The following is a 21424-nucleotide window of genomic DNA, read 5'->3' as shown; positions in this document are numbered from 1 at the left end:
ATCATAGGGAGGGAATTCACTCCTAGTTTTAAGAACAAGCTCACAGAACTCAAGGAGCTCCCAACACTTGTAATTTAACTGGACAATGCTCCAAGGTTGAGAGAATTGAATATTCCAGCTCCAAACATCTCACTGGATGTAGGCAAATCACAATTTTTTGTAAAATCACAATTGTCCAGCTTAGAATACTTTCTCATAAAAACACTAACAGGCTTCTTCAGTAGCTACAATGCAGACCTGGAAAAGTTTCTCATTAAACTGCTGTGGGAGTTTTTTTTGGTTTTTTTTTTTTTTTAACTTAATTAACAAAGAAAATCACACTTCTGCTCCAATTTCTTCTCAGAATTGTGGACTGTGCCTGCCTTCAGAACATGAATGATGCACCTGGTTCAGAAATTTTTAGTCAAAATAAAGTCTAGATGTAGCAAAGCATTAAAAAAAATCACAAGAAGATTCTATGAGAATTCTTCATCCTGTGCAATGATGTTCAGCTATGACTAAAACACTGTTCTACAGAAACAACAGAATTTACAAGAACATCTATGCACTCTTTACATTTCCCTGGCTAGGCCTGTGACAGAGCTTGTGGGAGTACAGCTTGAAGGCAGAATGAGGATGGGGTGAGGAAGTGCAAGTGAGCCCTGAGTATTGTGTGCAGCCTGGAGGATTCTTGCCTTTGTTTTTGAACTGTGGAGGGGGTGGAAGGAAGTTTTTTGTGAAATTAGAAATCTGTCAGTAGAGTGATGACATGGTGAAATGATTGCCCAAATGTATCATTTCCTTGGTTTGATGGATTAATGTAGGAGCATTTTCCCCTCAAGCAACCTTAAATAACTTTCAAGAGAGAATTTGGTTTCAGAAATTACATTTTGTTAAGTTAAATTATAGAGGACTACCACCACACTATTTAAAATACAAGTTAATAACAAATTTGATGTAGTGTAAGAGTCTGATTTATAGCCTAACTGAATTACAGATTCCCTAGTCAGAGAAGATTTGCAAAGACTAGTTGTAAGAGTGGAGTTTGTGAAACATTTAAATAAATAAAAAAAAAATTGGAATAAGACTTTTATCATTGCTCAGAGCAGCAAATATATCCATGGCAGCTTTAAGTTGCTTATTTTCCAGGCAACCTAACAGGTCAGCAATTTTATTCTATCCTATGTAACTTAGACTAAAGCATAAACAAAATCATGTTTAAAATGAAATGATTTCTTGGGGGTTTTAGTTCACCATTCAAGTTGAGAACGAAAAAAATACCAGGAAAATAGACCAAAATATCACACTAAAAGCTTTGAAGGTCAGATGTGCTAGGATCTCCTGCAACGTGAAATATCTGCTTGATATGGATATTAAAAAGTCAACCTATCATTTGCGACCTGATATAATACAGGAAAAGTTAATTTCTTCTTTTAAACAAAAACTTGGCAAGCAGGCAAGGACTAACAATGAAGTTAGTGATTCCATGGCAAGAGATGATAAAATGGCTGTTCCAAGATGGTTCTGTACACAGTGGAGGAACTCCTTTACAGCATCTTAAATTCAAATAGCAGGAATTGAATTGCAGTTCCAGACACCAAATAATGACAAAGATTGAAGAGTACTCACAAAGGCTTCTTGTTTAAGATTGCGCCCTCTGAGATTTGTCCCCTTGCAGCTCAAGCTGCAGTGCAAAGCCTCCCTTGAATAGAGGGAATGTTCATCGTTCCAAATAGCCGTAGTTTGGCACTGGTTTTGTGCTATCAATAAATGGTGCAATGAAGTGCTATCAGTATCAACCATCATCACCAGGGAAGAGTCCAAACCTACCTTCACATTCCCCTCTCCTGTTCATTTGGTAGCCACTATCACAATATTCACATCTGTATGAGCCAAGAGTGTTTATACAAAAGCCTTCTCCACAAGTGTGAGGTCTTGAACATTCATCAAAATCTGCAGATGACAAAGAGAAGTTCAGAGAAGCTGCTTCACCATCAAAGTATCAAATGCTTGCATCTCCTCAAAACTCTGCTTTAACTAAACACTAAGTAGTAAGTTTGGATTTCTGAAGCTGTTTGCAAGCCACCTCACTGCTTGTAATCAGAGAGACAGTGAGTTTGAGAAACAGCCAGGGTATAGAAGGTGGCCTGGGAGCATCCCTATGGCGGCAAACACAATGTGTGTTGCTGCATCTATGCAGTGCCCAAGGCAGACCTAACCTAAGACAGACCACAGCCCATTCAGGCTGTTTGTGTTGTTTTGTGAAGTCTGTCGCTGTTTGGAGCTGTGTTTAAAAATATGGTTTGTTTCAGCTTCTACTCATTGAAAGTGTTGAATATTTGTATTTTATACAGCAGGTGTTTTTACTTATTGGTAGTTTTCTTAAACAATGATATACTGAATAAATTCTTGTTTTCCAACAAACAAACATTCTGAAAAGGAGTATCAGCTAATAAACAGGTGCCTTGCTCACTACAAAACCTGGTGAGAGACAGTGAAATATACTTCCAGACATCAGTCCAGTACCACTGACATTGAGGAAAAAAGAGTTGAAAAGGGGACTTTAGGAGGGTTTAGCTATGCTTCTTGAATAATTTTGATATTTTTATTTTCTATAAAGAAGACTAATTATTACCAACGCAGTCAGTTCCATCTTCACTGGCCATGAATCCAGCTTGGCAAATACATAGGAAACTTCCTTCTGTATTTTCACAGCGTCCAAGGGAACAGAGATGTGGTGCCTGATCACACTCATTAATATCTGTAAAAGAAATTAAAACATAAGACTATAGAATAACGTATATAGTTGTGATTTTTTGTGCCTTCTGTGCCATGCACTTGAAAAGACTGATCTTGTAATTATTTTAACTATTGGAAAAGGTATACACGTTTTCTCTCAGAGATGAAAAAAAGATGCATTAAACAGTTTTGGTTGGAGAAAAATGCTCTTACTGGCTTACACTGTAAGAATATTGCATTGGCCTGAAGAACGTGACATGATTACAGTTCAAATCACTACACTGTGTGCAACATGAGCACAAGCTGCAAGCATGGAATGTTAATTAAATTTGGACGAAATAAAGGGATTCTAAGTTGCCATTTGGCTGTGTTGCATAATTTATTTTTCAATACTGCAGTTGCACCTGACAGCATGTGTTACAGCGTGAAGCTGCTGAGCTTTGGTGGCATGAACATTTTATAGCATTTAATCTGTAGATACAATACACCCTTTCTGATCCAAGTTACAGAGCAACCAGTGTACTCTGAATGAAGAAAAGATACCAATACAGCTGCTTCCAAATCTGAAATGGCTCATGTAGGACCCCTTTGTGCTCTGCCTTATGTTCATCAGAGAATCATCATCTAGATTTACTAGCTTAAAAGGGGATGGAGACCTTACTTTGCAGATCTCTCACTGTGCTTCTGGGTTGTTTAGGATACACCTTCTCTTTTCAGTAGCAGGCTGAAAGGAATGACATAACAAAATGCCTGGACTTAGTCTGCCTGCAGAGCTGGTAGCTGGGTAAATCACTGTGAGAAGCAGGCACAAATTCATTCTTTTTCCAAACAGAAGGGTATTTCCTCCTAGTAGTCTGACTTTTAGATACCTGATACATAGCTGAGAGGAGACGGTCTGCCTATTTCTTTTTCTCTCACATCACAATGGGAGATGTTTTCAGTCCATTTCACTAAATTCACACTAATTTTAGAGCAGCTGAAATGCTGTATTAGAGACTACCTCACAAATTTTATTTGGCATAGAAAAAAAAGCCGTGTAGTTTGAACGCCTGACTGCTCTGGAGAGATTTCCCGTAACCAGATTCTACATTTCAAGCATTTCATAGCACGGTTATTTCGGATTTTTGAAAGCACCATTTCATACCAATGCATTTTGTCTGCTGATCATTAAGTTTGAACCCCTTGTAGCAGATGCAAGTGTATCCCACAGGCAAATTAACACAGTGTCCTGCTCCACAGATATCAGGATTAACTGTACATTCGTTGATTTCTAAGCAAAGAAAGAGAAATTTCATGTTAAACTTACATAGCTCAGTAAGTGCATAATACTCTGTAATCCAAGTAGAAAGCTCAGGCATGAAAACAACTGTAAATCAAGTCTGCAACTCCTGAATTTCTCTAATGGATATCTTATCTAGGAGAATCTAGAAACCGTCTGCACTTTTCCTAGTGACATAATCTTATGTCCCATCCAAGATCTATAAATTAGTACATAAAATTTAAAGTAAAATGAAGATAAGATAAAATAAAAAAATATATATGGCTCAATCTTTGCATTGCACATTAAGAAAATAACTGCAGTGAGTTTTTGATCACAGTGGGTATCCTGATTTATAGAATACTCATCTACTAATGGCTTGGATGTATTTTGTAAGATTCAGATATGGGCAGCATTGAATGCTAAATCCTTACAGTAGTTTTAGAAATTCCTGAAGTATATGCGTTACTGCAGAAAATACTAATTACTATCTTCAGTTGCAACAAACTAAGGTTATATTGCAGTATGGAATTGTAATTCCTGAAAAAGAAGAAATTAAGTGTAAAGAAGAATTGTTTATCTAGACTTTAGAAGCAAGTCACATTTAAATTTACCTAAATTTTAAAGTACAGAAATAAGGCACTCAAAAACTTCTCAGCTTAAACTGCAGTCAGTTTTTTAAATCCTGTTTAGGATTTTGTCCTACAAATCTTACAGCACTTCTACTTTATTATCTCTGAACAACATTTTGATTTATAGCACACAGCAATTTCTAGTTCTACTAATTTTCCTGAGGAAATAAAAAACAGAGCATGGAAAACTACCATTTTCTTTTTACTAAGTGATGTGAGCTCCCAGCAAGTTAACTTTCTCTCCTTGTAAAGAAGCTGGGAGCTGGCCGGTAGAAGGGGCACAGTCACAGAAGAGCTGACTTCCCAGTTCTACTTTGATGATCACAACTATTTGAACCTTTGTATGGGACTGATAAACTGTAATTATAGCAAACTGAAGGCAGCAGTTTGCTATAATTACTGTAAGCAGAATGCTTACAGACAGACAGGATTCTTTCTCTACTCTTACAGTACATTCCAGAGGATTTAACTGCAGACAGAATTGTACAACTGGGTGATTTAGACCCTGTGTGCATTGCATCAACTTAAAAATCCATTCCTGCATGAATGAAAAGCCATTTTGAAGAGTTCACTTTTTATTAAAGTATGTGAAATTTCTCCCTCTGAATGGAAACCAGGAAACTTCTTTGTAGGCCTAAATATCTCTACAATATACAAGAATGCATCTTACAGTATTCACCAGGATACTGCAAACACTTCAAAGCACCTGTGTTCATTCTGGTTCATTCTAACCAATGTGAATTGCTCTCATGTATACAAATATGGTACATTCACCTTTTGGCTTCTAAATGTATGGCAAAAGAACTTTTGATGTCTTTTTGACACAGCTGTCATTTAGACAAATTTCAGCTATGGCAGGTGCATTACTTGCATTTCTGTTATTTTCACTTCTTGACACATAGACGTAGACGAGGCAACTCTAATACATTAAATAAGGATGAAGCACAAACATCAAAAGAACATTTCAAAACAGATCTTAATGTCTCACCTGCTTTTTGCAGAACATTCTGATCTACATCCCTTGAACTCTACACCCCTCAATGAACATCATCATGTATACGTCATGAAAACACATGCAGACTGTCTAACAACCTGACTTGTATTCAAGAAGTATTCAGTTCTGGACTTGCCTTGCAGATCTGCAAAGAAAGTCCAGAAATGAATCTGAGATGAATTATTAATTTTATCTTCTGTCCTTTACTTCTGGACTCAAAAATGGCAGGTACATCCTGGAGGACCTGTCCTGGCTTTCTTGATAGTAGAAAGCCTCATTGTGCTGTTCTGCACTTTCTCCAGAATATTCCTTCTGTTCTACAACCATGTTCTCTTCACTATGGTAGCTCAGCAACAGCACAGAACAATAGTGTCAGAAACTCAGCAATTTCTTAATTTATTGCAGTTCTAAAAGAAGTACAATACCTGTAACTTGAGTAGGTGCAATAACTTGACTTGCACTGGAAGTAGAGACTTCGGGAGCAACTTCAACAGGCAAAGGAGGGGATGTTTTCTCAATCACTACTGTGTGACATGGAATGGAAATCAATCACGTCCAAAAAACCCACTTTAAAGCATTCAAAAATCACAACCCTTAAAGAATTCACACATGAATAAGGTAGGAATTCTGGAGATTTTTGTTTATTCTGCTTTGACCCACAGTAGAAAAAAACCCGTGTAATTGAGGTTTTCATCTTTCTACTGCTTGTGAAAAAATGCCACTGAGTTCCTAAAGAAAGCAAACACAGTTGCAAAACTTTTGCAGCAAAAGTTATGCATAAATCTGCAAAGAGCCACCTAAGCATAGTTTCCTCTGGAAAGGAGTACAAGGCTTCACCTCTGCTGACATTAAAATTCTCATGCACATAATCCAGGATACCACTTCTTCTTAAAATATGTCTTTATCTCCTAAACAAGTCACTAAACCAATGCAAAGCTTTCAATTCCTCCCACTTCTGCTTCCATGATTTTTTTTTTGACCATGGAGAAATTGTTTTTGAAGCTCCAATCATTTTTTCATTAACTTCTGTTAGAATTGCTACTTTCCCATTCTTTAAGAACTGTAAGCACTCTCTCATACTGAAAGAAAAGATAAAATAAGTTACCTGGAAACTGTGGATGCAGGTTAATTGTTGAAATTCCAGGAGAAAGCTGAGGCTGCCCAGGCTCTAGATAAGGCTGCTTTTCTTGATCAATGGAAGCTAATTCCTAGAATCATAAAAAAAATATAACATTCTGAAAACATTCTCTTAATTCATAGCCACCCACAAACTCTTGGCTTGAGACATTGCTAATATTCTCACATGAGTGGCTTTTGATAGCAGATCATTAATCACCACCAATTTAAAACTGAATGAATGTGGAATACTATGTTTATACAATAGAACACAATTTAACACTGATTTTACTTGAAGCAGCCATTTCCTAGAGCTTCTAAGTGCATCTTTGGCTTTGTCCCTCCATAATTCTCCCATTCTCTGGTCTTTAATTGCTTACAAATAGCATTTGAATGCAGTTCAGCATCACACAAAAGTATACAATCACATCTAGGTGTCTGGCAACTGTGAAAGCTTCCTTCTTAGCTACTGAACCCATCATCTTATTTTCACAGAAGTGTTATACGCTTGTATGTCTGTAGGAAAATTAAATGGAACACAGCTGCAATTATTCACAACAAATCCCATTATCTCCAGCACAGAAAACCTGAAACCTCCAGAACGGAGGACTTCACAAAGATACACACTTACTCTTCTCCAATGAACACAGGACACCCTACACAATGAAATTAACTTAGGCACTAATACCAGCCTCACAAGCAGGTGTCACAAATGCTTCTCAAAGCTTCATAGCGTTTCTCTCTGATTTGTTTTCTCTAGCTGTTAGTATCTGTGTCTCTTCTTCATACTCTCTGCATTTTTCAGTATCCTCTTTATAACAGTCTCCAGAAGGGGACAGAGCAATATATACCAGACCCTCCAGCAAATGTCTCTAAGAGAGGCTAAAGTAATCTCCTTCCTGTACCTCACTACCTGCCTGTTGCTGTACATTATAACAACACGAGCTCTTTCTGCCTCAGGGTTTGAGCAGCAAGTCCACAGTGACTTGTTTGTACATCATAAATTCTAAATCCTTTCAGTTATCTGTATCCCATCTCATACATGGTCTGCATTCTAATTTCTACATAAATTACATCATGTTTTACCTGATCAGGAGCTGCAGTTGCCACTAAAACCAGAAAGAAAAAAAGAGAATTAATCAGTTTTCACAAAACATTTTATTACATATTTTGTCACATTTGAAAGCAGTCGTCGCTATCACACAAAAAATTCAGGCTCAAACCTCATTCCAAACTAGTGGAAACATGAAATCATGTTCCTGAAGCAAGTGTAAAAAACTAACCTGAAAACCAGAATAAGATTCTACACACCATCTAATGTTTATTTACTCAGTATTCTGCTCCCCTGTAGATTTCTCAATTGTTTACCTGCTTCCTCAGAAATAATTTGACTAGCACACAGGTTATTAACTCACTGATGAAACCTTTTCAATTCCTTCCAAGGGATATCAACATCTGTAAACACTTTAAAGGTAAATTAATGTCATAATGATAAATAATTTGCCACTAACAAATTTATCGCAAAAAAAAAGTTTTAAAATTTGTCTTTTCTTTAGACAAGTAAGAGTAGTTTGGGGGTTTTTCCTCTGCAAATATGACTTTTTTTCTGGGAAGGAGTGGTAGAAATTTCATATAAATTCTTATTTTCTATTGCAGCTTTCCTTTTTAGAATTCATAAAAATATATATATAAAAAATAAGTTTTTTTAAGTCTTACAAAAAGACTTGAAAAAATATGTACTATTTCTGATCATAAAAATGATTGAGATTAAAGCAGTCTTGCTCTCTCTCCATGGTCTCAGCACCTGGCAGGACCTACCCACAGCCTGTGAGGAGCAAATCCCGTGATGCCACACAGCGGGCACCAGGGAATGCTCTGCTGTGGGGAGCGCTGCCTCTCGGCCCTGCACTGTCTGCAGCTGCCACAAAAGAAACAAACCATGGAAGACACATGCACAGAAACAGAGAAAGACTAAATTCCCCCACTCTCACCTTCTTGTACAGCCATCTCAGTCTCACTTTTCTGTGAGAAGGTCAGTGCCTCCACTGGCTCTTCCTTTGCTGGGAGAGGTGGAGGAGAAGTACCTTTAGCAACAGGTTGAGTAATCGGGGTCTTGCCAATGGCAGGTGGCTGTACTCTAACTGCAGGGTGATGATATAGCTTGTTTCTGTGAGGGCCAGAAACCGTATAACCCATTCCACCAGGGCAGATTTCCTTAAAAGCAGCTAGATTTGGGATGGGAAAATATTCCTTTTAGGAGTCTAAAAGTGCAATATGTTGACATAGTGGAAAATATAATGACTACCACTAAAAAATTTAATCTCGTATTGTATATACATATTTACAAAAAACTTCTTAAAGAGAAGCTATGCATAGCATGCTAATACGATTGAGCATTCTCCCAAAGGCATGTTCTGACTGTTTTTCCCAGGAGGTTTCCACTCCAGTTTACCATTTTTCTTTAGTTATGCTTATCTGTCAATATATCAAGATTTTTTTAAATTAATCCCCTTAAAACAGTATATCCTTTCTTTGTATAAATTTAAATGTGCAAGTACTTTTTATCACCTATATTGCATAATGAATGGAGATCACTACTGCTATCATTTTCTTTTTTGTAGAAATCAAAGGGAAAAAGCTCACCAGCCCTGTACTATAGGAGCAGAACACTATCAACCAGTATCAACACTGATCCACAGGATCCCACCTGACTACATCAGAGGCCTCATAACAGTCCAGATCCAAATTCCACTGAATTGAAAAAGGCTGGCTAAAAACATGATGGGGATCATAAGAAGCCAAATCACTACTGGAAGAGAGGGGAAATAATCTTATTTATAAAGCTGCTACAGAAAAAGTTAATTAAAGTCAGGCAACAGCACTTGCTCTATCTCTACAGGCGCTCTATATGAACATCATATTTCGCATTCTTTCTACTGGAAGAGTAAAATGAGAAAGAAATGCAAGTCAGTCTTCCTCCCCATCAAAGAGAATAGTTATAATCCTGTCAGGGTCAGGAGACCTTTAGGAGTCTTGAGGGAGCAGTGCTTCATTGTCCTTATTGCTCTAGGTAAAGCCATGTTGGGATGAAACAAGAAAGATTTAGTCCCCTGTGTGGGAATTCTTATGGCAGCCTGAGGGATCTGCCAAGTGGGGCACTGATATGTTCACAAATCCTGTTTTGAACACATCAGGGTTTCAAAATGAATTAGTATCTAAAATAAAAGCACAAAGTAGCTAAAAGCACTCCAGAGATGAGTTAAACTATACATTAACCAATATGCATTAACTGCACAATGTGTTCTGATAGTGTCTTAGTAATAGAAAATATGAAGGGTGAAACTAATTAAATTGAGTGGATTCAGAATAAGGAAATACTTTTTGCTGGGACATCTAATATCAAAACTTGCCATAATACCCAACTGAGGGTGGGAATTCTGGTCAAAAGAGTAAGACAGAAAATTTGCTGTCTGCCCCTTCAGATGCATACTTAGGACATGGGAAATCTTGCTTCAGGTCATAGTCTCTCAAATGAAAAACAGAAATGTGAGCCTTATGCTACTACAGCTCTGATAAGAGCTCTCAACACCTGGGCATACAAATCTGGCCTCTCAGTGTCTCTTCAGGAGACAATTTACTTAGTACGAATATTTTAGAAGCTTTTTATTTTAGTGGCTTTTATACTAACATGGGATGCTGCAGTAAATACATTACCCCCTTCTGGAGTATCCCACTTTCACACATTTTTCATAGAAAACTCTGAAACATTATCAATTTAACCTGTTACAGAAAGGAACATGTTTTTAAATCATGCACGTAGTCATTAAATGGGAAAAGCTCATCAGAATTTTCTACTAAGAGATTACTAAAGTTTTTTTCATTGAGAAAAAAATCACTACAATAACCAATTCCATATGATACTCAATATATTTTTTGTGACTATATAGCAGTCATATAAGGGATGAATTCTGTGCTCCACTATACACACTATTGGGCAAAAAGCCTCATGCAATATTCTCACAGATATGAAACACCTGCATTTAAATTGCAAGTTATCTTATAAGAATAGATTTTTTTCTCCATTAAAAAGCCATAGAAATATTATTTATCCAAAAGTGAACTGGAGTTTTAAATCCTGATCAATAATCTAGTGACCCAATAGTCATGCAGGAAACAATGGCTTTAAAAATCTATTGAAATGCTCAAAATTGTTGGTCACTTTCATTTCTGTAAGTCAAACTTCAGAAAGTAAGGAATCTGCTCATCATATCCCATAATATCTCTGATTGTAGCTGTGGATTTCCCAAAGCAGCTAGCTGGTTTGAAAATGTAAATCTTCACAAAATACTTCAGAGAAACACATGACCTGTATCACGACAGTGACATCTGCAGCAGTAGCTTCAAGTAAGCACAGTGGATTGTCACTAAAAATACCTGGGCTAACATACTCAAGAGACTGGACATCATGTATATTACAACAGCAATGATGCTTCTAAAACAGATTATTTGATATTACATTTGGGAAAAAAGGTAATATTAAATTGATTTTGATTGAAGACTCCATGGGCATTTCAGTTTTAAGCAACATCAATGAATAAAAAGTACTTGAAAACAGTGATTGGTATGTGGTATCTTAATCTATAACCTGCCAAAGTGAGAGCGGTGACCAAACAGCCTGATGTTTTTGAAGTCCTTATATATTTAAATAATGGCAGAGCTCCGAGGGAGCACTGATAATACAAGAAAGTTTTATGTATCAAGTAAGGAATAGCACATTCCTCAAAATAGATGGTAAAGATATGAAGGAAGATGAGAAAGCCGAGACATTACTGTGCATATCTTACTAAGTGTAATACAAACTACATCCCATGTCACTCTGTAACTGAATTCTCAAAAGCCACCACAGCCTGTAACAACTGAAGAGTATTAACTACATTTTGGGTTACTTTTCCTCTATCTAAAGTATATACTCTGGTGGTTGTTTTGGTTTTTTTAAAAGCGTGCATTACAAATTAGGGGGCAGGGGCCAAGAGCTTGTATGCTTAGTGGGAGGTGCTTACCTGTTCCTGGGAGCGGACACTTCTCACAGTGTGGGCCCCAGGCTTTGCCAACACTGCAACAGCAAAGCTGCTTGCTGAGCTGCACAGAAAGAGGATGCATGCATTGCTTTCCTGCACTAACAAACCGGTAGCAGGGTCCTTTCTCTTCAGCAACTACAGGGTTATCAGCTGCAATGAAAGTGGAAGAGAGGATGGTACTGTTCACACAAAAAGCAAAACAGAGAAACACCACTAGATTTCCAAAACCACTTAAACAGATTTATATTCTGTCAGCAGAAGTTTTATTTCAAACACCTATCTCAGATGAGAATTACAACATTAAAAATTCTTATTTTGCATCAAACGCTCTGAATTCCAGCTTACTCTAGATCAAGGATAAGAAGTATTTGAAAGAAAAACAACAACAAAAAGTAAATTCAAAACCAGCAGTTGCCAAGCTGCCACAATAAAGAGTGAGAATTGTCACTCTCACTTGCACACAGCTGCTGAAGATCAGGCACTGGCACTACACAGTTGTGTCAAACTGTCAAGCCAAAGGAACGGCCATCTATAAGCAGGCTATGTCAATAAGTCAGCAAAAGTTTTAAGTAGCATATATGACTTTTTTTTTTTCATAAAAGAGACAATTACACATTAACATTTTGTTATGCTTAGTTTTAATGTGGAAGAGCCAAAGGCCATAAACTGTGATTTGTATGAGGTAACAGAAAGCTAAGGTCCATCCAGCTTTCTAATTTATGCATCCACATTAACATAAAGTTAACACTTCTGGGTAACACATTCACATAAATCAAAAAATACAGACATCTGATTTTCAACATGACATGCGAAGGAAAACCAAAACCCAACAACCAACTCCTTTCTTCTGGTGTTCAACTGCAAAGCAGTATGAAGTTCTTCAAACTGCTGAGAATGCTGAGAAGCTCTCTCAGCAATGGAGTGTAATTAACTAGTAGCATAAGATAGTTAAGGTAGGAAAAAAAAAAGAACTCACTCACCTATGACTTGAGACTATATTTTATAAATGTAAAGATAGCTCAGAGAAAAAAGTTAGGATTATAGCTATTTTTCACTTGTACATATTCTTCACCAAAAAGCGTGAAAAAATTAGTTGTTTACATTGTCTTTTCTTTTTGCAGAGGTCATTGATTGTAACCAAAGTAAAAGCTAACTAACAGAGGGAAATATTTGCATTCATGTCATTCACAACTTTCTCCTAATTATCTCTTAATTTTTAATTCTTCTTAATTAAAAGGAAAATGTGCCAAAGACCATCCTGGGCCTTATCTTTATTAATGGAAACAACCAAAATCAAAGCTGCAGAGGTGGAAAAGAGGAGAGCACGACATAAAGATGATTTTTGGCTGAAACTAGCAGAGAGGGCAGTGAAAAAAAAAAGTAGAAACCCCAGGCTATTGAAAAATGTACATGGGAGCTAGAGATGGCCTTGAAGATTTGGTAACAAGAAAATCAGGAAAAGATAGAAAGGATCCTGGGCAGCCACTGGTGGAGAGCAAGGTTTCCAGTACAAAGAAACAGAAAAGAGGCAGGAGCACTGAGACTGAGTAAATAAAGCAAATATACTGAGAACATGAGTTGGGGACAGAAAAAGAAAGCTGACAGATGAGAATAATTGGGCCGCCCAGTCAAATAAATCTTCATCTGAAATGTAACTAGGTATCTAATTTGGTACTTTGATTAGCAGTGTTACTTACGGATGCATCTTGAGAGGGTAGGATCTGGCACAAATCCCATTTTGCAGGTACATCTGTAGCTGCCCATGGTATTCAAGCACTCACCATTAGGGCATACTCCCTGTAACTGACACTCATTGATATCTGTGGGAAAATTGAAAAAAATCAGATGCTGAAACATGTACTAATATTTTTCTTTCTTCAGAAGTACCTTTTTTTTAATATATGAAAGATAATTGTTACAAGTTAACACTCTAATCAACACTTTTCCCCATTCTGACATGCGATTTATAACCCTTTAAAACACTGCTGAGAACATAACAAACAAAATTATATTTATACATCATTCTTAAGTACACTGAATTAGAAAAACAAATACACTTTGACCAGCTTATCGACCCTTCTTCTCCTGACTAGATGATTGCTTGCACAGCTCAACACAGCTCACAAGAACATTCAAAGAGACAAGATTTAACCAATCTAGTATATTTTACAAAGGGTAGAACACTGCTTGCCACATTTAATACAGTTTTTATTAGTATTTATATTTAAGAGTGCTCAGTGGTTCATTATGCTGAAAGAAGCACAATGCAAAAATATCTGTAGCCCAAAGGAACTTGATGGCAAGAACATGTTTCAGGGAGCACAGAACACACCTGGCATGGAAAGCATTGCAGCTGTGGCAACAGCAACACAACTTCTTAACAATTATGCTGAATGTGAACCAGCAGTGCCCTGGCACCCAGGAGGGCCAGCCCTGTCCTGGGGAGCATCAGGGACAGCATCACCAGCCAGGTAAGGGAGGGGATTGTGCTGCTCTGCTCTGCACTGCGGCAGCCTCACCTCAAGTGCAGGGGGCAGTTTTGGGTGCCACAATGTAAAAAGGACATTGAATTGTTAGAGAGTTTCCAAAGGAGGGCAGAAAAGATGGTGAAGACCTTGAGGAGTACCTGTATGATGAGTAGCTGAGGGCACTGGGTCTGTTTAGCCTGGAGGAGACTGAGGGCAGAGCTCACTGCAGTTACAGCTTCCTTGTGAGGGGAACAGGAGGGGCAGGCACTGATCTCTGCTCTGTGGTGACAGTGACAGGACACAAGGAAATGGACTGAAGCTGTGTTGGGGATAAGTTGTTAAGTCGGATATTTGGACAAGATTCTTCACCCAGAGGATGGTTTGGCACGGGAACAGGCTCCCCAGGGAAGTGCTCACAGCACCAGCCTTTCAGAATACAAGAAGTGTTTGAAGAACACTCTTGGGCACCTGGTGTGATTCCTGGGGATGCTGCTGTGCAGGGCAGGAGCTTGACTCCATGATCCTTGTGCGTCCCTTCCAACTCTGTGTGTTCTCTAATTCTGTGAACTGCTTTAATGAAGTTTGCTGTTACTAGGCCACCTGTGCAAGTGTTGCTTTCAGGGTCTGACTGAATAAACCTCCCATTCCCCAAGCATTCGGTCTCAGGTCTGTATCACACTCATGGTTGTGTTTGTAGTTTACTTACTCTTAAAACAGGAGCTGTCTAATAATCATCTGGATACCATCTGGAACCATAAGTCAGCCAAACTAGGTTTTTATTTCAGGAGACAGCAACAACATAGTTTGCACTGATAATCCAAATGTCAAAATAGTAACAAAAAATTTTAAAAAATCCTCTAATTCATAATTATCTGTGTCATAAATTGTGATCTCGTCTTTCAAAAAAAATGGAGAGAGTAGGTTGAAATAGACCTACCTTAAAATATTTACATCTATTATTTTTCCATCAGACTTTTCCTCCCTATCCTCAAGGCTAGGAAAAAACACCTACCCCTGCTGGGTAAACAAACTTCATGAGGAAGCCAGAAATTCCAGCTAGCTCTTTAAAAATCAGGTATTAGTGATCTTTTATCTAAAATATATAATATTTATTATCTTTCCTTTTACCTTTTATAATACCAACCTCATTATATTTGACCTCATTGTATGTTGGTTTGTAATTCAACACTATCACTCAGGGTAAGAGGTGGAATATACAAAATGTAACAGATGTGCCAAAGTCTGCATTTGGAAACCTACAGAAAGACTCTTTCTTCTTCATTTTTCTCCATAAGTTTGGCTACCTGTCCCATGACACAGGAGTGTACAGTACAGCAGACTGTGGCAGTTGCCATATCAGGCAGATTTTTTTTCCCAAATACTGTGTTGAGCTTATCCCTCAGCTCCTCCAGTGTATAATATCTTGACACCACCTGGATAAACTTCACTTCCATGCACTTAGCTGCATGTGACAAGGAGTAATAATTTATATCCTAGGACTTTGGATGAAATGTGATGGAAACCACATGAATTACAAAGGATCAGCTTTGCCTCAAAGGAATTTTCAAGTGAAATTCCCAGACTATATGACTTTCTGACCTCAGAGGGAGTGAACTATTTAAAGAGGAGAATGGTATAAGAAAAGAGCAGAAAAAACAGCTGAAATATTTTTGTACGGTAGTCTACTTTTTGTCCCATCCAATGTTTAAGCAGGATGACATCCCATATAAGAAAAGGAGGATCTTATTTAAGGATTGTATTAATACAGAATATTTATCAAGCCAGACATTTTCAGATGTACTTGAATTTTATGAAGTTTCTTCATCTGACTAGGTTCTTTCTTTTACCCTGAAATCTCAAAATATGATCGAAGGCATCTACACAGTCCCAACTGATCCCAGAAGAAAGATTATCACTATTCCAATACCATTACAATTTGTGAGTATTAAAGAAATTAACTTAAATCTTAACAGTTAGCAAACTAAAGATATTATTGAAACATCCCTAAATAGAAACACAGTGATGCTACTCTAAAGTTGTTGGGAGGAAAGGGCATATTGCTAATGTGCTATTTTCCAAAATTAGGCTCAACTAGGACCTAATGGAACAAAATACTCTGAAATATCTAGAAGCTAATACAAAGAAAATACTGGAACACTCAAGAACCTTCTATTGAATTTTCTCTCTGTTGGCAATTTGGGTTGTCAGATCAGTCTTCAAATGCTAAACCACAAAATTATTCTACTTGCTTTGATAAAGCATTTTCTCTGATGTCAGAAATAAGCTAGAGGAAGAGAAAGTATCCTTTACTCTGAGTACAGGAAAAATGTCATTATCTAGGTTCATTTCAAAATGAAAATCCTCAAAAAAATTACACAAATTACACATACACTTATGAACAAAAACCACATACAGATTTTGGAGGAAGAGGAAAAACACAGGAGAAATTGATACACATAATGAAAATAATTTCTCTACTTCCTACATTGTAATACCCAGACAATTTCAAACAACTTTCTCCCTTTCCAAATTCTCATTATATGTTTTTCTTTACAGAAAAACTAAATATACGACTGGGGGAAAATGGAAGCTGTCTGCCAAGCGACATACATAATGTATCACTTTTTGATGACTTTTTCTGGAATTAGAATTAGCAGAAATGTTTTGTCTCATGAAAACAGAATTTAAGTTTTACATCAGTAAGGAAGACAGCTTATTTTAAATAATGACAATTTGACTTAGTCTTTTTACTGAAAATAAGAACTGTAAAATCTAAATCTCTTCTTTGTTAACTGTTAAAATACATGGCTATTTACATATATGTTAGCATGAAATGGATGGCACTTTTTCTTTCTTATCAAGGAGAATAATTCTACCCTTCTACATGTTTTTAAGCAAGGTAAATAATTACACAGCTTAACATAAGTGCATTTGTATTTTGAATGTTAAAAATGATTAATGATGCATTCTTCACTTATTAGATAATATAATTTACTCATGTACATCCACCTTCCTTTTAAGGAATGTTTAAAAAATCTATAGAGGGATAAACTTTATTATTTGAATATTAGAAGTATAAATGTTTCAAGGCATTATTTCCTGGAGTGGCTAATTTGTGGATACATGGGATCTTCCTATAATTCATGAATACACAGTCATCCTTCTTTCCAAATGATTCAACTATTCTGCAGGAAACATTCACAAATGCTGTCATTATTGCCTCAGTATTCAATCTCTTTACAGATGAACTGTTCTTGTATGTCTTGCACTAAAAACAGAATTCCCCATTCACATGAGCTCTGCTATTGCTATTTAATGTGGACACTGCTACATTAAAGTACCAGTTTATATATATCTAAATATCAACTAAAATTTCTTCTAAGTTACTGATGCAGATAGTCCTTTTGCTAAATTTGTACAATTTTTAAAGTTAACTTCATTGTGCATGTGCCAGTGCCTCAGCATAACTTAATTATAGTGTATTTTAATGCCTCCTTTCCTGGTCATGTCTACTCAATGAGCTCATAGAATAACTGAGCTGATGCTCTATGCTGAATTACACAAGCTTGTCTAGGGATTCCACAAAAAGCCAGAAGCTGATGATAAAAAAAATTTTAAAAACCTCAAATTTTCAAAAGAAACATATATACACATAGGAATAGTGTTTATTTAACAGCTTGAGCTGAAAAAAAGAATCCTCTCGGATTTACTATCCATTTCAAACTGTGGTAAAAGGCAATCTATCCAAAATGTTTCCTACCACCTGTTGGCCTGCCCAGCTGTGCAAATTGCATTGGAATCAACTTGTTAAAGCAGCTTGAAAGGAAATCTGATACAATATTAGCAGACTTTTTTCTTAGCCCTCTATTTCTTATATATGGACATTAAAAATATTTCAATTTTACACTAGCATAGGAATAAGAATTCTTGCGCTCCATTGTAAAAACTAGAGAAAAATATCTGAATAATGTCTTGTGCAGAAGTACAAACTCAAATTACTCCTGAAGCATGATGGCTTGAGGAGTAATTTGATCAAATGCCTTCATCTACACAGAGGAACTACTAAGGGGCTAGGTAGTAGTACTATAAAACTACATATAACTTTCCAAAGACCAACTCAATATAGACTTTCAGTTTTTGAGAAAAGGAGGGCAATTAAGTTCCATTGGTAAAAAGCCTCTGTTCCAGTGATACAAAAAAAGAGAATTTAAACCAGGATATATTCCACACAGCACCTCACATGGCTCCATAAAGAACTCTCACAGTAAGCACCGTTATGTATAATTTATACAGAACTGGTAAATAAATAATTTATTTTTAACAGTTGGTGTTTGATAATATGAATGACTTGAGCCTTTCTCCAAGGTATGGGTATAACCCCAGTGGCATGAAAGAAGCATTGTCAATTCTGCACTGACTGACAGCCTGACTCTTTGCTGTTACCCTTTAGTATTATCCATGCCAAATATGTGGAACTGCTCCTTGGCACACTGTGTCCCTGGATTTAGTAGTCCATGCTCATGAAAGTCTGACTCATCCTTACAATCAGCTGAGATGGCAGTGGAAGCCAGATGCCATGCCAGCGGCCCTGTTGGTGACTGCTCTCACAAGGTCACCCAAATACACAGAAGCTTTGTCACAACCAAGGTCTTAACAGTGATGCTGCGGCACTGTACAGTGTACACAGCACTGTACACACACAGCTGAGGCTGCTGTGGCTCAGCTCCTCCTTTACCCTTCTCTAAGCACAGCTTAATATATGGTGAGGTCAGCCACCACACTCTCCAGAGCCACCACCGTGCTCCCAGCTTCAAATAACCCAGACACCGTAACCAAACTGCTGCTAATCTGTCCCACTAAGGCGAATTTAAAACAGGCTTTCTTAACAACAACAACAGTTGGTGTTTGATACCTTCCCACACATTTTTATAGGTCTTCTGGGTGTTAGGTCAGCCTGCTCTCAGAAAATGCAATGTGTTAATGACTCACTGCCACTGAATTTCCGGGTGAAAAAAAGCAAGCTACAACTGCCATTTTCTAACTGCATGCCTGCCTGCTTATGTGGAGAGTACAACTATGAACACAGTACTATCTTGGTGAATTAAAAAAAAAAACAACAAGAAAGAAACAACCCTCAGAACCAACCAAGCAAAGCAGGAAGGTGGGAACAATAAAAGATGGTGCTCATTTAAACAAGTAAGCACACAGTAACATTGAACTTGTTATAAACCATGATAATTATATAGCTTTAGTAAGTTCAAAAAGAGATTCATCTTCAAAGAACTTTACATCCATTATTAGAAGATAAAAGATGGAAATGAATAGATAGGCCAGATAATAAAAAGAAAATTTACTTTGATCATGTCTTTCCTGCTTGCTTTCTATGAATGCTCCTAAAGAAATTTTATTTGGATTTTTGTCCAGTGTAAGGCAATCATCAAGATTTCATACTAGAAATACCCCAAAGCACTTTACTAGAATCTTGGTCCACATATATTTAACACAATCAGATGAAGAACTGTTTTTACTCATGACCATATATAAACATTTGCATGGGCTGAGTATCACAATACTAAACTAAATTTCATTCAGTCTAAGTGCAGATAATAGTTAACATCACCTATTTTCTTCTAATAACTGTGATTTAGAGAAGGACTAAATACTTCAGCAGAAATAAAAACTTGCAGGAAGCTTCTGAAAAACAACCTGACCCTTATCTGTTACTCTTCTCTAAGCAGTTCTTGCTTGCCTTAAGATCAAAACCCCCAGTGATTTTTCACCATCTCCACCTGTATTTCCTCAAGTATGGATGTACTTGTTCAGCTCTCTTACATACACTGCACACTGGGGAATTATGGTGACCAAAAAAGAAATGCATCAAAACTTCAAATTCTGTCCTAAGGCACTTAAATTTCAGTGACAAACATTTCACACCTAATGAAAGGTTTCCCTCTCGCTGATGTAGAGGTATTTATGTAAACAAAAGTACAATTGCAGTAGAATCTCTTTCTCAACTGAATGATAATGCACAGAACTCTCTGCTGGAGGGGAAGATATGCTGCAGAGGGTCTTAATTTCCAATATTCTGCTTGCATTCTCCAATTCTACACTGTTTTAAATTAGATTAAAACAGTATTTGTGACTGCATTAGCTGCTGTCCAACAGTTCTTTGGTTCTTTACTGGAAACCTACAAGCATCTACAAGCACATTTCCTTGAGCAATGTTATACCTAATTCAATCACATCCAGGAAGTGAATCATTTCAGCTTTATTCCAGGATTAATGAAATTTAACGCAGCCTGAGTACCCTTTATCCAAGAATAACAAACCATGGTAAGTGTAATCATCCAATCCTAGGAAAAATTCCTGTGCCAGCTTAAAATGAGATCTGTACCTGTCACTTACTGTTGAAAGAACATGCTTTGCTTGGTTACTGTAAAGCATGCCGAGTTATTTAGTACACTATAAAGCTCCTTTAATTTCCCCTTTTACTGAAATAGCAAGCAAATATGGAAATGCCCCACAACCTGCTTCTGTTCTACACATTAACAGGCCAACACAACCTGAAGGTGATGGCTGCTACAGCCAAGCAAAGTGGTGCAGGATTGATGATCAGCAGAGAGCTGCTCTGCTACAGAGCACCCTACAAAAGCTGATGGCTGGAGTATCAGCTCTGCAGCATTTCCCTCTGGCAGCTTCCAGCTGTAAGGCTATTTAGGAAAAGAAGTTTACTGTGTTTTGGCTGTGTTAACCATTACAACAGCTTCTCAGACCACCCAGGCCCAGCTGGCCTAATGCAGAAATGCTGAGGTGGTGTAAAGCTGTCTTCTCTGCCTCCAGACTAGTAAGTCACTCAGACACACGGAGCAAGGCCACTGCCCACCCTTTTTGGATAGTGCGCAATGCCCATATTTGGTCACAGAATGCAGGAATTTCAAACATTCCTATAAAATTAAATTCATTCTTTCATTTCCAGGCTTAGCACATTGAATTTATGTGTATCAAAATCATTGCTGCTTGGAAACTTTAACCACATTTAAGTATTATCTTAAAATTCTACAACCAAACGTACGCGTTTATGATTGTGTTCTACAATCTTCTAATATTACATTATTTAAATCTATCTATTCATTTTAAAGAAAACATTTTTACTCAAGAAA

At 37.2% G+C, this 21424-nt stretch overlaps 1 protein-coding gene across 3 annotated transcripts in view; it reads right to left on the bottom strand.

Moving 5' to 3' along the window:
- The window catches only part of LTBP1 (latent transforming growth factor beta binding protein 1), a 186466-nt gene that overhangs the window by 55745 nt on the left and 109297 nt on the right, over positions 1 to 21424 (bottom strand). Inside the window, exons 10-18 of one of the 3 annotated variants that reach the window (XM_058802013.1) lie at positions 13494 to 13616; positions 11779 to 11946; positions 8710 to 8943; positions 7805 to 7827; positions 6708 to 6810; positions 6028 to 6126; positions 3863 to 3988; positions 2615 to 2740; positions 1810 to 1932 (exon numbers count right to left, since the gene is read on the bottom strand). In XM_058802013.1, the coding sequence (XP_058657996.1) occupies positions 1810 to 1932; positions 2615 to 2740; positions 3863 to 3988; positions 6028 to 6126; positions 6708 to 6810; positions 7805 to 7827; positions 8710 to 8943; positions 11779 to 11946; positions 13494 to 13616 (1125 nt within the window). The remainder of the gene's footprint in view (positions 1 to 1809; positions 1933 to 2614; positions 2741 to 3862; positions 3989 to 6027; positions 6127 to 6707; positions 6811 to 7804; positions 7828 to 8709; positions 8944 to 11778; positions 11947 to 13493; positions 13617 to 21424) is intronic. The other 2 variants (XM_058802014.1, XM_058802015.1) reach the window with 2 other exon arrangements.

The sequence above is a fragment of the Ammospiza caudacuta genome, chromosome 3 (assembly GCF_027887145.1).
Source record: "Ammospiza caudacuta isolate bAmmCau1 chromosome 3, bAmmCau1.pri, whole genome shotgun sequence".
NCBI classification, from domain to species: domain Eukaryota; kingdom Metazoa; phylum Chordata; class Aves; order Passeriformes; family Passerellidae; genus Ammospiza; species Ammospiza caudacuta.
This window is presented reverse-complemented; position numbering and strand designations above follow the sequence as displayed.